Below are 13,141 nucleotides of genomic sequence, written 5' to 3'. Positions count from 1 at the left end.
GAGTTTGGAAACTCAAAGAAGGAAGGGGAGTCAGAGGGGAAAAAGGAAGTCTCAGGGAGTGTTAAGATAGAATAGGAAAGGCGAGAGAGAGAAAAATTGTACATTTAAGGCTGCAACTACAAACATATTTCTATATGTTCCCGTCTATAAAAATGAGTGGGAGTAAATGGGGGAAAAAAACTTTTCTGGCACTAAAAAAGCACTATAGCACTATAAAGACGTGCAAAGATGTATATAAATCAGCATGGGGCTTTATTCTCATCCTGGGTGGTTTAACAATAGCTTGATAACAGCATAATTTAACAAGCAGCACACTGTGGACAAAAGGCAGGGGGTGGGTGGGGGGGTGGGGGGATCTTTCTCATGCTATGTGTGTAATCTCGCCTCTGAAGCTATGTTGCATTGTTAAGAGGAGGCACCCCTGCATGTTAAATGGCCTTTGTTAGTAATCAATCAGCACAAATGTTACAGAAGCAAAGCAGGGTTCATTACACATCCGGCTCAGAGAAATGACACCACTCTCCACATCCATCAACTTCACACACCGTGGGCTTCGGCAATATAACACTGGCTGGTTGGAAATGGAGGATGAGCCCACACACACACACACACATAAATATGCATTCACACACACAGACTCACACACACACTGAAAATGTGACCTAAAATGTTCCTAAGCAAAGTCACACAAACAAATTCAAATAGCACAGGAGGTGGTGGCATTTAAGAGCAAGGTGAATATCTTATGCAGTTGCAATAAAAGAGCTTGGAGGCAATCTGTGGTGTGTCACCTTTGATGTCATGAAAAATGAATGGCTAAATCCTGTGTGTGTGTGTGTGTAAGAGTGAGATAGAGAGTATAGCAAACTAATCTTACAGAAGTTTGATATGATTCCCAGCAATATGGTATGATGCAAACCATTGTCTATGTCTGGTCATACAGGTTAAAACCAAAATTAAAGACAAGGGAACTATGTGTTTGTGAGTGTGTGTGTGTGTGTGTGTGCACAGACTTGAGTGTGTAAGTGTGTTTGTCTGTAAACCAATGAGTGAGCGCTCCAGCTGTCAAGAGGCACAGAAGGGGAGAGAGAGCGTGCATATGCGTGCGGCGGAGAGCGTAGCAGAGAACAACAACAAACGTTTCCTCCTCTTTGAAGTGGCCCCGATCACCTTCCTCCCCCCCCCTCCCTCCCACTGTCCGTCAGCGAGCCATAAATCCAGCCTCTCATCTGGCAGAATGCCTCTGAAGTTCAGGAATGCCCACGTTGGGATTTGAGGCCCCGGTGAGTTATGGGAACACCTGGGAGGGGCGTGAGGGGGGGACAGCAGGAGGGGGAGGGAGTGGGTGTGTGTGTGGGGGGGGTCAGGCATCCTCCTTATACCTACGAAGGGCGACACGTTGACAGCCAACAAGGCTGATGGATTGGTTCTGGTGGTCGCCTATCCCGGGTGTGGGAAATAGGTCTGTGATTGACAGAATATAAGCATGGAATACAGGCCTGCTGACCCCACCCACACACACACACACACATACACACTTACCAGTCAAAAGTTTGGACACACCTGATGATGGACACACCTTGATCTAAAGGCTTGTGCTTAAATGCTTGAAATTTGTTTCTTAGACAAATATAAATAGTGAAGTTGATGCCTATGTATGAATTTCTTTCCAAAGCCTTTGCCTTTCCATCAAGGCAAAGGGAGGCTACTTTAAATAATCTAAAATAATAAAAGATAGTTTTGATTTGTTTAACACTTTTTAGTCACTGCTTAATTCCATTTGTGTTATTTCATAGTTTTGATGTCTTCTATATTATTCTAAAATATGGGGAAAAAATAAAGAAAAATGTGGTGTGTCCATACTTGACTGGCAGTGTATGTTTTTTTACTAGATGGGAACATGAGCATATAATGCAGGCCTGCCTGTCCAGCGCAAACATCACAAGGAAGTAGATGGCCGAGAATTGGGGGGTGGCAGAGAGAGAGAGGGGCGTTTTTCAAAGGACGAGGGTTATATAAACAGAACATGGCGGAGGTCGTGGCCTGGCCTGGCTCTGTCGTTCCTGCACAGCAAGCACACATTCCTTTAGCCTGCATGCTCCAAAGTCACGCATCTGCCCGGCCCTGTCCTGGGACCACTGCAGCACACTCCAGATGCAGATCTTCCCATGTGTATCTTTGTCTGTCTAAGAGTAGAGGCTTGCTTTAATCTGTGTACCAGGTGACCCCCCTTCTCTCTCTTCCTCTCTCTCTCTCTTTGTCTATCTCTTTTTTGTCTATCTCTCCACTATGTGTTTGTGCGCACATGTGTGTGTGTGTGTGTGTGTGTTGTGTTCAAGGATCTGGAGGAGACCCATGAAGATGACACAGCTGATGCTCCCTATTACTTCCCTGTGACAGGCAAGGCAGGGGGCTATATAAGTCAATAGACAAATGAATAAATCACATTTATTGTTGTATTTGTCCTTGCGGGAGATGTCTGTTTTCCGTCTCAATGTATCTCACAGCCAATCTCTATGCCTGTCCATTTCCTGACGGGAGGGCATACATTTTGCCATTAAAACAATTGACTCCTATAGTTGATCTCAAGGATGTATTCCTATCCCCAAGTGTCCAATAAAATCCCCTCTTTTTTCCTTTTAAAGGATAAATGATATAGAATAAATGAGGTGGTTCAAAAATCGAAAGGAGAGGAGAAAAATGAAAGGAGACAAGATGAGAGAAAATGCAGGATATTCCCCTTGTGGTATAGCGATCGCTATAATACAAAGGATAGTGGAACCTTAAAAAGATTTAGTTTCACTTTCAGTGGCATTGATTTTGTGGAAGATGTCTTTGTAACCAGCCTGGATGATTAGCCCCCTCCCTAATCAATCAATGCACACAGGATCTCACAGTGGCAATATTTGCACAGGCCAAATTGATGTGGCGAATTAGAATGAGAAAAGAGAGGATGGGAATTAGAGGAAGAGGGTGAGAGAGAAAACGAGGGAGAGACAGAGAGAAATAAACAGGGAGAGACCTTATAAAACTGAGACAAGGACGGCATCCACTGCACTAAGTCCAAGCCTTTTGTTTTACTAGAATTCAACCTTGTTGATTCCCGAAGTGATAGGGCTTTCTGAATTTCCTGTGACTCCCCTTGCCTGTCAAGTGCTCTGTTTTATTGAGAGGATATTGAATCCTCTCATATTCGCCACTTCAGTTCACTCGCCAAAGCATGCGTGTTATGTAAAGTATAGAGTGAAAACACAAAGGTTTGCTGCTTGAATTGCCGCTCATTGTGGAAGGAAGTGTACCGCTGCACCCTATATTGTCTCCCCTTTGGTTTAGGTAATGTGAGGGTGTCATGAAGTGTTCACGCTAGACAGTGAGCCGCGCCCTGCAGTTGTCTCACACTATAATTGCTGTGGCTGCTGGCGTGGGAGGCCTGAATGTCTTAGACCTCCGGTTTGAGGTGAGTCGGGTTACAGGTGTGAAAGAAATCGCTTTGGAAGAAGGCAAGATTCTTATAGTGTATATACTAACACAAAATAAACATTCGACTATAAAAGAAAAGACAAGAAAAACAGAAATCACTGACTGGCATGACTGCAAAATGACTACACTAGCTTTTAATTTGTTTCCCTTTTTTAAAACAGAGTGATTTCTCTGAGAACAGCTAGCTTGTGCAACTGATTTCTAAGTTAATTCAAGGTCGGTGAAATTGTTGTCAAGGAGAAAAGGGACAGAAGCATCTTGCACTGTTATCAAGTCCTGAAATTGTCTGGCTCACAGTGCTACCAAGATTTCTACCCAAGCTTAGATTTAGGATATCATAAAGTAGAATAGCCATGAAACCACGTAACTTTTATATAGTTGTATGTATACACTTGTGAAACAATTTGTACTCATTGCCCCATCCTGTTTCTTATACCTGGCAGTCCTATCTCACCTTCAACAAGGCATGTCCAATCTTGTTCAAAAGACAATGATACTGCAGCCTCAGCCATAAACTCCCTAATGCTTGTCTCCAGTGAGCTGATCCCTCTTTCCCCTCCTATGGAGAGAGGCCAGCACCTGGACTCAACCCAAAATGACTGCCTGTCTCTATGCCCATCTTCATCACTGCATGCCTGAGTGCCCTCCTCTCGTATCTATACTCTTGCCTACCTATCTACTTAACTGATTGACTGACTGACTGCCATGACATCTTCTCACAGTGAGCTTTAATCATTTCAGTGTAACGCTGTACCATTATGGAACAAGGCAAGCTGGAGCATTTGTAAGGTACAACAGTGTAGCACGGCGGCACAAAGCCCAATTTACATAGAAATGACCAAATTACAGAGCGCAGGCACAGCCAATGGATGCTATTATTCAAAATGACTACTATAAGTAACCACACACAGGTCTCCAATAGGGTGCAGCCTCCAGCCAACACTAACTTTCAGAGAGCTAGTGGTCAGCTATAAGGAGGGAATGTGCTGTTTCAGCATCGTGGAGGTATTTTGTCATCAAGTGTCACATGTCCTCTTGCCCTTCTGCGTATCGATTCTCTGCACTACGAGCAATGAGACGACAAAGCCCTTATGACACAGTCACACCACACTGAAAATAACCAAAACCTGAAACTCCACTTACACACAAATGTCCCTAGTATGAACAGCAGCCATATATTTCCATATTTTCGAGCCAAAGTAAAGTTTTATGAATGCAAATTTAGAATTGATATGTAGAAGATGCATCAGACATGAAAGCCGGGCTTGCTCAGTGGCGTAGCATTTGCAGATATCTTTCCAGATTTAGAAAGGTCATCCCCTCATCCTTGTTAAGCAGGCATAACCATATGTCCAGCCAGCTAATTTGGACCAATCAGATCTTTGTCTGGCATTGGGCGAGAATCATAACCTCCCTTCACAACATTTACATAGAAATATCTTAATTAAGGCCACAGGCTTAGCAAGGTGCAGGTGGCCATGAATATGACTCAATCAACAGCCAAATGATAGATTATCTCACCATGACTGCGATCAGTTATTCTTTCTAGCAAAAGACTAAAAAAAAAACAGTCATTTCCATAAGCATACTAATTCACATTTACATAGAGATGAAGCCTGATGCAAATGAATGAAACGCTATGTACTTGAAACAAGTCCCCTGGCTGCACCGAGGCATCAATAGGCATCACCCAGAGGAATATCAGAACCCATCAAGCCTGTCAATCAAATGCTGTGCGACATTTCAGCTGAAGTGGGAAAGGGAAAAAGTGAGGTGTTGGAAATATTTGAAAACAACAAAGTCCTAACAAGGGAGCCAATGTCATGGCTGGCTAATTTCAGGATGAGATAAACGAAACAGGGTGTTGAAACATGTGATACAATGTCAGAACAAGGTGCATGTTGAATTTTTGTCTTTTACTAACTTTTAACTCACTTTGTGGGTTAGTAAGACAAACCTGGAGGTAAAGTCTTTCATCTAAGCGGAGCTGTTAATAATGGTGTGTGGAGAGGACCATCATTGCTCACAGCATCAACATATCGCAATGCCTGTTTGACAAGCTGAGGAAGTAGACCTATTTCTCTTTATAATGAAAAGTACAGATGTTGTGTAGCCGTGAACCTAAATGAAGGTTATGACTTTCTGCAGGCTATGGTCTGACATTTCTCTTTACTCCATAAATAACTGCGGGGCTGTATACTCTTGACTTCAAAACAATTTAGAGACAGAGCTTCAGGGACAAAGCATAACAAATAGGATGGAATCAAGTGGTGGAATTAATCAGGATTTATTTCTCTGTATGCTATGACTGGCATGAAGCAAATCGTATTAAGGGAAAATAGATAGAAACCAAATGGAGGTTGAACAATTCTTGCATCAAAAATAGCATAATGGGTTATATGCAGATCTGTATCTCTATTTGTGCATGCACTTTAGGCTATATTATTGCTCTAAATCTATAAATAAAGGGAAGAATAGGTATATTATGAATTCTCTTTGCTGTGCAGGTTATCGGATATATATTTTTTCAGCAGAAACCACATCCAGGATCTTATTGACTGGTAGCCTTTAGTCATGATTGAGTGAAAAGAGGAGCTAGCTCAATGAAAGTAGCAGACTTTTGCAATGGAATACGATGTAATCTTCATAATCCGAAAGCTCGGCAGCAGATAGAGAGTGGACAACAGCTGGAGAGATGCATCAGACTGTCCCCCGGTGTATGATTTACTCTGGCAGAGGCCCTGCAAAAAAACAATCCCCCACTACTCCAGATGCAAGTGTCTTGGCTGAACACACTGGCCATCAGAGCTTAGGGAAATCTCCTGTTCGAGAGAGGAGGACCTCTTTCATAGATTTTTACATTATCACACACAGAGACTCACACTAACACCATCTGTCTCAATGGAGGTAATGCAGACTAGTCAAAACACCGTTAGATTTGATTTGTAAATTCAATTGTATGCTGAGATGAAGAACAGAGGAGGTCACTGTGTTTAAAAAACAAATTCTTTCTTCTAAGAGCTGTCATACATGCAGCCCTCCTCTCTCCAATGTTACTCACCACCTTCTTCTTTGCATGAACAGACTTAGAAAGGACGCCCAAAGGCCCCGACCCCATGCCCGCGCCTCTGGTTTGGACAAACCCGGGCTTCCTGCCAGCTCGCCTGGCCCCACCACAGCCCTCACGCTCCCCCCAGCACCCCCCCGGGTCCTTGTCCCAGCCCCCCGGTTGCCCTTCATGGCCTGTGCCCACTCAGCTGTGACTAAGTGACTCTCCCCCTAGTATGTGCCGCGTTTCATAATGAAATCACTCACTCATGCGCAGGAAGTTCCCTGCACTGCGCAGCCATGAAAGAATGCCAGTTATGTCCGTCCACTCACACATGGCACGTCCCGCTGGGAGAGGGACAGCCTAAGTCAGCTAGTCCCCCGGGATCTGCCAGAAAGACCCAGTTGTTACTTTCTGTTAACGCCTTTAGTCTTTTGTACTTTAGAGCATGCAAATTAGTTGGATTTAATTATGCAGATCTTTTGTGTTAGTACAGAACTACATCTAAATTTTTTATAGCCTGTCGGTTTTGGATGATGACATTTTGATACTGTGTGTTGCTTTTTGGGTGATGACATTCCAGGCAGAGTTAATGAGTTTGGTGTTAAAACACTGCAGCAATGTGAATAATGTGCTTTTAATATAACCTACTGATAATATCTATATTATTAAAAAAAAACATAGAGTCTCAGCCAAATCAAGAATTTGAGAGAGCAGGTTACAAAACAAATAAGTGAAAACCGTCACCACTGACAACTGCGTTTATATACACAGCTGTGTCTCCTTTCGCTTGCGAGAGTCTGGTCTGTCTGAGAATGTGTATGTGTGCACACTTGTGTGTCCATGGAGATCCACCCTCAGCTCCTCTGGAATGTGTACAATGTGCGCAAGGAGGAGAGGATCAGCTTGCTTACCTGGGATCTGTGCTGAGGCCTGCTGTGGGCCGCTGGCTGTGCGGCTGCCTGAGTCTGCGTTCCAGTCCACTGACATAGACGGCAAGCCCATCTGGAGTCAGCCGCAACCACAGAACGCTGGCCTGCGCACGGCTAACTGGCATATATTGGATAATAAGCTACTGCACCGGTGCTATCGGCGGCCGGTGAAGATTTGTTTAGTTTAGTTTATTTGTTTATTTGACAGGGACAGTGCACATTCAAAAAAAATATGCCAGAATTAGCCAAGACGGCTATTTGCAGTAATAAGACCGTGTCACGTAGTTATGTGCGTAAAGATTTTGTTGCTTCAGGGCGAACGGTGGAGGGATGATGAAGGAGTTAACTTTGTGTGGTGAGCTGACACAAGCCAGACAGGACGAGTAAGCAAGGAACATATGTGAGCAGTTAAAGGGTGGTTCAGCAACCCCTTTGATATCCACCATTAGTGTTATTAGAGCTGGCATGGTCCCTAGTAAAAATAAAAAAAAACACAAAACAAGAGATGACTTTCTTTCTTCCACAGAAAAACTAATTAAGAAAATGAAACTTTCATTTTCCATTTAGCTAACAAATGAAGACAGATGCATGGCGGGGAGGGAGGGATGTGGGTGAAGGGCGGGGGAATGGTGCGAAGGAGGGAAGGAGGGAAGGAGGGGTGCAAGTCTGGTTTAGACATGCAGGCCTCAGTTTAGCATTGTTTTTAATCCCTGTTGTCTGCAGCACCAGTCGTAAATCTCTCTGGAGTGTTCAGCATCGACAGGCATGCCTTAGAACAAGATGCCCAGCTGCAAGCACAGTCCTTGCAACCATTCTTCTTCCTACACACACACACACACACACACACACACACACACACACACACACACTACATCCAGCAACAAGCACATTAACGTGACCTGCTTTCCCCTATACAACAGCCAGCGCACATATTGATCCCCGAAGTCCCTACAGCTGCAGCAGGCAGCTAGTGTGGAAAAAGCCTCCAGCTTCACCTGCTTAAAGCCCGGCTGCGTCTCTGCCACTAATCGCTACCTAACAGGGAGGAACACAGATCGATGGCACTGACACACGTACTGTAAGCCACGGGCCTGTGCTTCTGCTGAGAGGCAGGGCGAGAACACATAGCGCCCGACTATCTGAAGGAGAAGCTCTCATCCCTCGCTGCCTGTCTGGCTCTATGGAGCTGTGCAAACTTTACTAAAATGCCCTGGAGTTAGCCACCAACAAAAGGTATAAAGGAAACCAGATGAGATGCAGCGTAGAGGGAGGGCTGGAAAGAATTAGACCTTCAAAAGTTTTAGCGCTGACATCCCCTCTGATGTGCCCCTACATCTAGATCCAGCAGATCAGACACAGCGCCGGGCCCACAGTGGAACTAATGAGGAAAAGATGCTTCCTTCCAAGTTGGTGAAATTAAATGAGTGTTGCGGTGACGTGTCTGTAAGGCAATAACACGACTGACCTCAGGGTGGTATAATATACTTTAAACACTGCTCTTAAATTCCTTGCACAGTTATAAATCAAACCTTTTCAAAAAACTGTAAACATGGCTCTCCTCTGAGTGTAAAGTTCCCTTTAATGAGGAGGCCTTGGCTGCTTGGCTACAATCCATGAACCAATGTAGGGAGGCTGCTTGCTTACCAACTTGATAGACCGAGCCAATCAGCTATCCAAGGCCATGGATTGTCCAGTTAGATTACTAGCATGTCTAACGAATATATGTGAATATGTTGTAATATGTCCAGTGTCTTGCCTTTCTTTGCAGTCACAGACAAGTTTTGACATAGTTAGGAAACACTTTTACAGGCTTAAAAACATTTTCGAAGGATGTCAAATGTTGTCACTTCTGCCCTTAAATTGATCATTTGGAGTGCGATTATCAAGGGGATTAGAGTCTCCTGTGGTAGCATGCCTGTGGCTGACAGAATGGCTCCTGGGTAACAGGGTGCCAGTATGAGGTATTTCTACAGCACAATGAAGGCACTGTAGTGGACAAGTACAGAATATTAAAAAAAATGAAAAATCCCAGGGCTGCACACAGACCAGGCAAATATTTGACCCACCATTGTAAGGAAGTGAGAAGGAATTCAATAAGAAACACATGATCTGACAACAGTTAACTTAAATTACAATATATTTATCAAAAAAGACAGGAGGATTTGGAATGTTACAATGCACATTAAATTAGTGGAGCATCAAATTTCCAAAACAGGTTGGCAGACACAATATTTACAACATACTTACAACATGTACAATGGATGTTACACTTATGACATTAAGGCTGAATATACAATCAAAACACAATTACATGAGCGCAGGTGCTTGCTATGATAATTGATTGTGCAAACAATTTGCTATAAAAAAGTGAGACAGATATGTGCCAACATATGGAAGAAATACAGTATTCAAGAGTCAACTCATGTTAAGGCTTAGGAGTTTATCATTAGGATAACTGAACAGAGGGCAAGAAGCCAACGCGCATAATGACAGTCTGTTATGACCCAAATCACCAATATACTCTTTACATTAATCAGCACATCAGGTGAGTATCAGTGGAGTGAGTAAAGACAGAATAGAAGAAATACATTGACCGTAATCATTCCTCTCTGTGAGGCATCCAGTGAAAATAACCCATGACCTTCTCTGCGGGGAGCTTATAAACATAATGTCAAATGTTCATATTTATAAAGTAGGCAACGCATTGTATTCACAAGAGGTAGTTCAGCTGGATATTCAAGACAGTTTAGTGTAATGCGCATCACTTTAGCACAGGTGTGCCAATCGTATTTGCGGAGCTCATAATACTCTGCAGAGAACAAACCCATCACCTGTGTGCTGTTACAGGAATCACACTGAATGTTCACAGCTGGCTGTACTTTCCTTTGCAGTGCAGTATGTGTTTGTATAATCTGTCTATCCTGTCCTGCAGAACACCAGCGTGTTCGTCTGAGAGAAATCCTAATTCCGGAGACAAAGGCTCGCTGTCTCTGTAGAGCTCCAGCAGCATGATCCTGGAGTCTCTGCGCCTGTGCAGCTCCACCACGCGCTGCGTGGTCCTTTTTCTGAACACACACACGGAGCCCAGCACTGTATTGTGATACTTCTCCCACATATTCAGCACTCGGAACCCGTGCACGAGTCCGGCCTCGTTGTCTATGAACACGAGGTCACCGCGGGGCGTTTTGAGGAGGTTGTTGGTGTCCCTCTCCATGACGCGCGAATCCCACTGCAGGCTGAACAGATTGCTGACGAGCCTGTCGAAGTTGGCCGTCAGATAGTCGAGTATGATCAGGTCGCTCCACTGCATTAGCTCCAGCAGCTCCCCCGTCGTCTTGTTCCGCAGCTCCTCCAGCAGAGGATGCAGCCCGCTGCTCTCCTGTCTGAGCGGCGCAGGTGTGACAACCCCGGTCAGGTTGGAGACCCACTCGGTGAGAGACACCACGGCCCGGTCGCTCCACTGTAGACCGCCTATTCTCCTCCTCACAGACGCCCATTGTTCACTGTCAGCGTTCAGCTGGGCCAGTATTAGAGGCGGCAGGTTTGCGATGCCTAGCAAACTAGCAAGGTAATATGTCAAAGTTTCTCCTTGCACTTGATCCGCGTTTATCCCGTAACGCACGCAAGCTTTGGTCCCGTCCGCAAAAGTGGCGAGCTGGTTGGATATCCTGCCGCATCCAGGCTCCAGCTTCACTATCCGGTATCCCCGGGCTCTCTCTCGCCAAGCCCGAGCATATTCCTCCGTGAAGCCTACAGGGAGGAGGTCTTCCAGCCATTCACTCCAAAATATCCCATCCTCCACGGGGGAGCCTAACTTGACCGGGCCCTCCCGCTGCGCTGACCTCTTGTTATCCACATTCATATGGTAATCTCGACTTCCTACAGAGACAGTTTGATCTCGTACAACAGTGAGATTGTGAACCTCAAGTCTGCCCCCCAAGTGCGGTCTTTGTGCCGCTGGGACGGCGAGCAAAGCCCGGAAAGTTTTGGCGGAGAGGTCCGTGGATGGACCGGGGTGAAAAGAGCCCGTCCCCGGTAACGAGAACCTCCGTTTGTGTCGCTCCAGCCGGGTCTCCAGTGCGCTCCAGACGTAGAAAACACTGGCACAGGCGCACAGAAAGAGCAGCGCAAGTAAGTTTGCTGAAACAGCCCTCATGGTGAAGACTACCGCTCGGCCGCCCTTCCCTTTGTGGACCCACAGACCTCCAGCAGGTTTTAGTATAAAGAAATAACCAAAGTTCCTTCAATCCACAGTTCAACCGGAGCGGCTGTGAGCTGTGCGTCCCGTGTCCCGTACAACCCCAAACCCCCCCGGCTCACAGGCGGACTGTTTGGATCACAGGAGGAGGGTCCCTGCAACAGCGTGAATCTCATCTCCCGTCCTGTTCAGATGCCTTGTAATAATCCTCCTCTGTCGACGGTAGAGAGAGCATCTCTCTTTTAAACCTTCCCCATTATAGTCGCGTCGTAGGGGTTTCTCTCTGGCCGTGTGCGGCTCTCTCTTTCTCGTCTCCCTTTCTCTCTCCGCCGGGTGCTGGGTGAGTTTGATTTGTGTGGTGTCGGCTCACAGAGAGACAACTAGGCGGTGGAACACGTGACTCCAAACCCCGAGATGGTGGGCGGATCGTGGGAAGGAGGGTTCAGAGGAGCGGAGCAAGTGCACCGCGCCGTGGTGTGTGTGTGTGTGTGTGTGTGTGTGTGCGTGCGTGCGTGCGTGTGTGTGTGTGTAAGAGGTTGGTGAGGGGGGGTCAGGCAGCCATTATGATAATTGATACCCAGAGCAGAAGTACTTTGGAAAAATAATGTCAACATTTTTGACCAATGATATTTGGTGCATGTGTTGCTCATAGCCTACAAAGCAGAATAACCGTGTCAATGAGGCACACGCAGGGATGAAGTGGAGGGTAAACCTACCTGAACTCAAGTTTTCCCACATGTTCCTATTTGTGGGAGTTCACCCACCTTTTTAGTCTAACTTTATAACCTCAATAGTATTCATCATTGTAGACATTAATCAACCTGATGTAGCCTAAGTAGTATGAGGATAGGGTCTTTTAGGGGAAAACAAAAATAAACTAATTAAACAATGAATAATTGACTTTTTATTTAACACAACATCACTGGGTATGTATCTGCATTCAGCTATTCCAACAGCTAAACAAAAGAAATTAAAGAAATTGCTGCAAATAATAGGACATACTACTGGCATGCTTATAGTCTGCAAAATTGTCCCACATAAGAATCCAAATTAGTTGACAATCTCACTGTATCCAATCCCTGCAATGGTCTTAAATCCAACGTCCTGCACAGGTAGTCCATCCCATACTGCAAAAAATGCATTTCACAGATGACCGACTTCAGAATATGTTTAGAGTTGTTTCAAAAAATGTAAGATTTGTCCAAACATGTATTCTGTATTCAGCTATATTTTGAATATTTGGATACTCAAAGAGTGTCATCTGTACAAATACATTTTCTGGCTTTTTCTTTTTTGGTATATTTTGAAACATATCTCTAATCATATTCTGAGGGACATGTGAAATGTATTTTTTTTTTCAATATTTGATATCTTATGCTCACGCTTTAATCATTCTGTATTCATGAAGGCCACAGTTTCAATCACAGCGGTATTTGATCATTTTCCTAAAAATACCAGGGCACAAATAAGTCATCTCCTACT

The 13,141-nt window shown here is 44.8% G+C and overlaps 2 protein-coding genes across 2 annotated transcripts in view; both read right to left on the bottom strand.

Annotated features, from left to right (window-relative positions):
- Nucleotides 1-7,593, bottom strand: part of trim44 (tripartite motif containing 44) — a 57,018-nt gene extending 49,425 nt beyond the window's left edge. The window contains exon 1 of the mRNA XM_078283126.1: nucleotides 7,444-7,593. The gene's annotated coding sequence lies outside the window, so the exon portion shown is untranslated. The remainder of the gene's footprint in view (nucleotides 1-7,443) is intronic.
- A 2,025-nt stretch (nucleotides 7,594-9,618) lies between these two features.
- Nucleotides 9,619-11,963, bottom strand: fjx1 (four-jointed box kinase 1). The gene has a single exon (XM_071895126.2). It carries the CDS (start codon nucleotides 11,615-11,617, stop codon nucleotides 10,325-10,327), a length of 1,293 nt encoding a protein of 430 aa, XP_071751227.1. The 5' UTR covers nucleotides 11,618-11,963; the 3' UTR covers nucleotides 9,619-10,324.
- Nucleotides 11,964-13,141: the final 1,178 nt, after the last annotated feature.

Source organism: Centroberyx gerrardi, chromosome 4 (genome assembly GCF_048128805.1).
Source record: "Centroberyx gerrardi isolate f3 chromosome 4, fCenGer3.hap1.cur.20231027, whole genome shotgun sequence".
Lineage (NCBI taxonomy): Eukaryota > Metazoa > Chordata > Actinopteri > Beryciformes > Berycidae > Centroberyx > Centroberyx gerrardi.
Note: the sequence above shows the minus strand (reverse complement) of the source record. Positions and strands in the feature narration are given on the sequence as shown.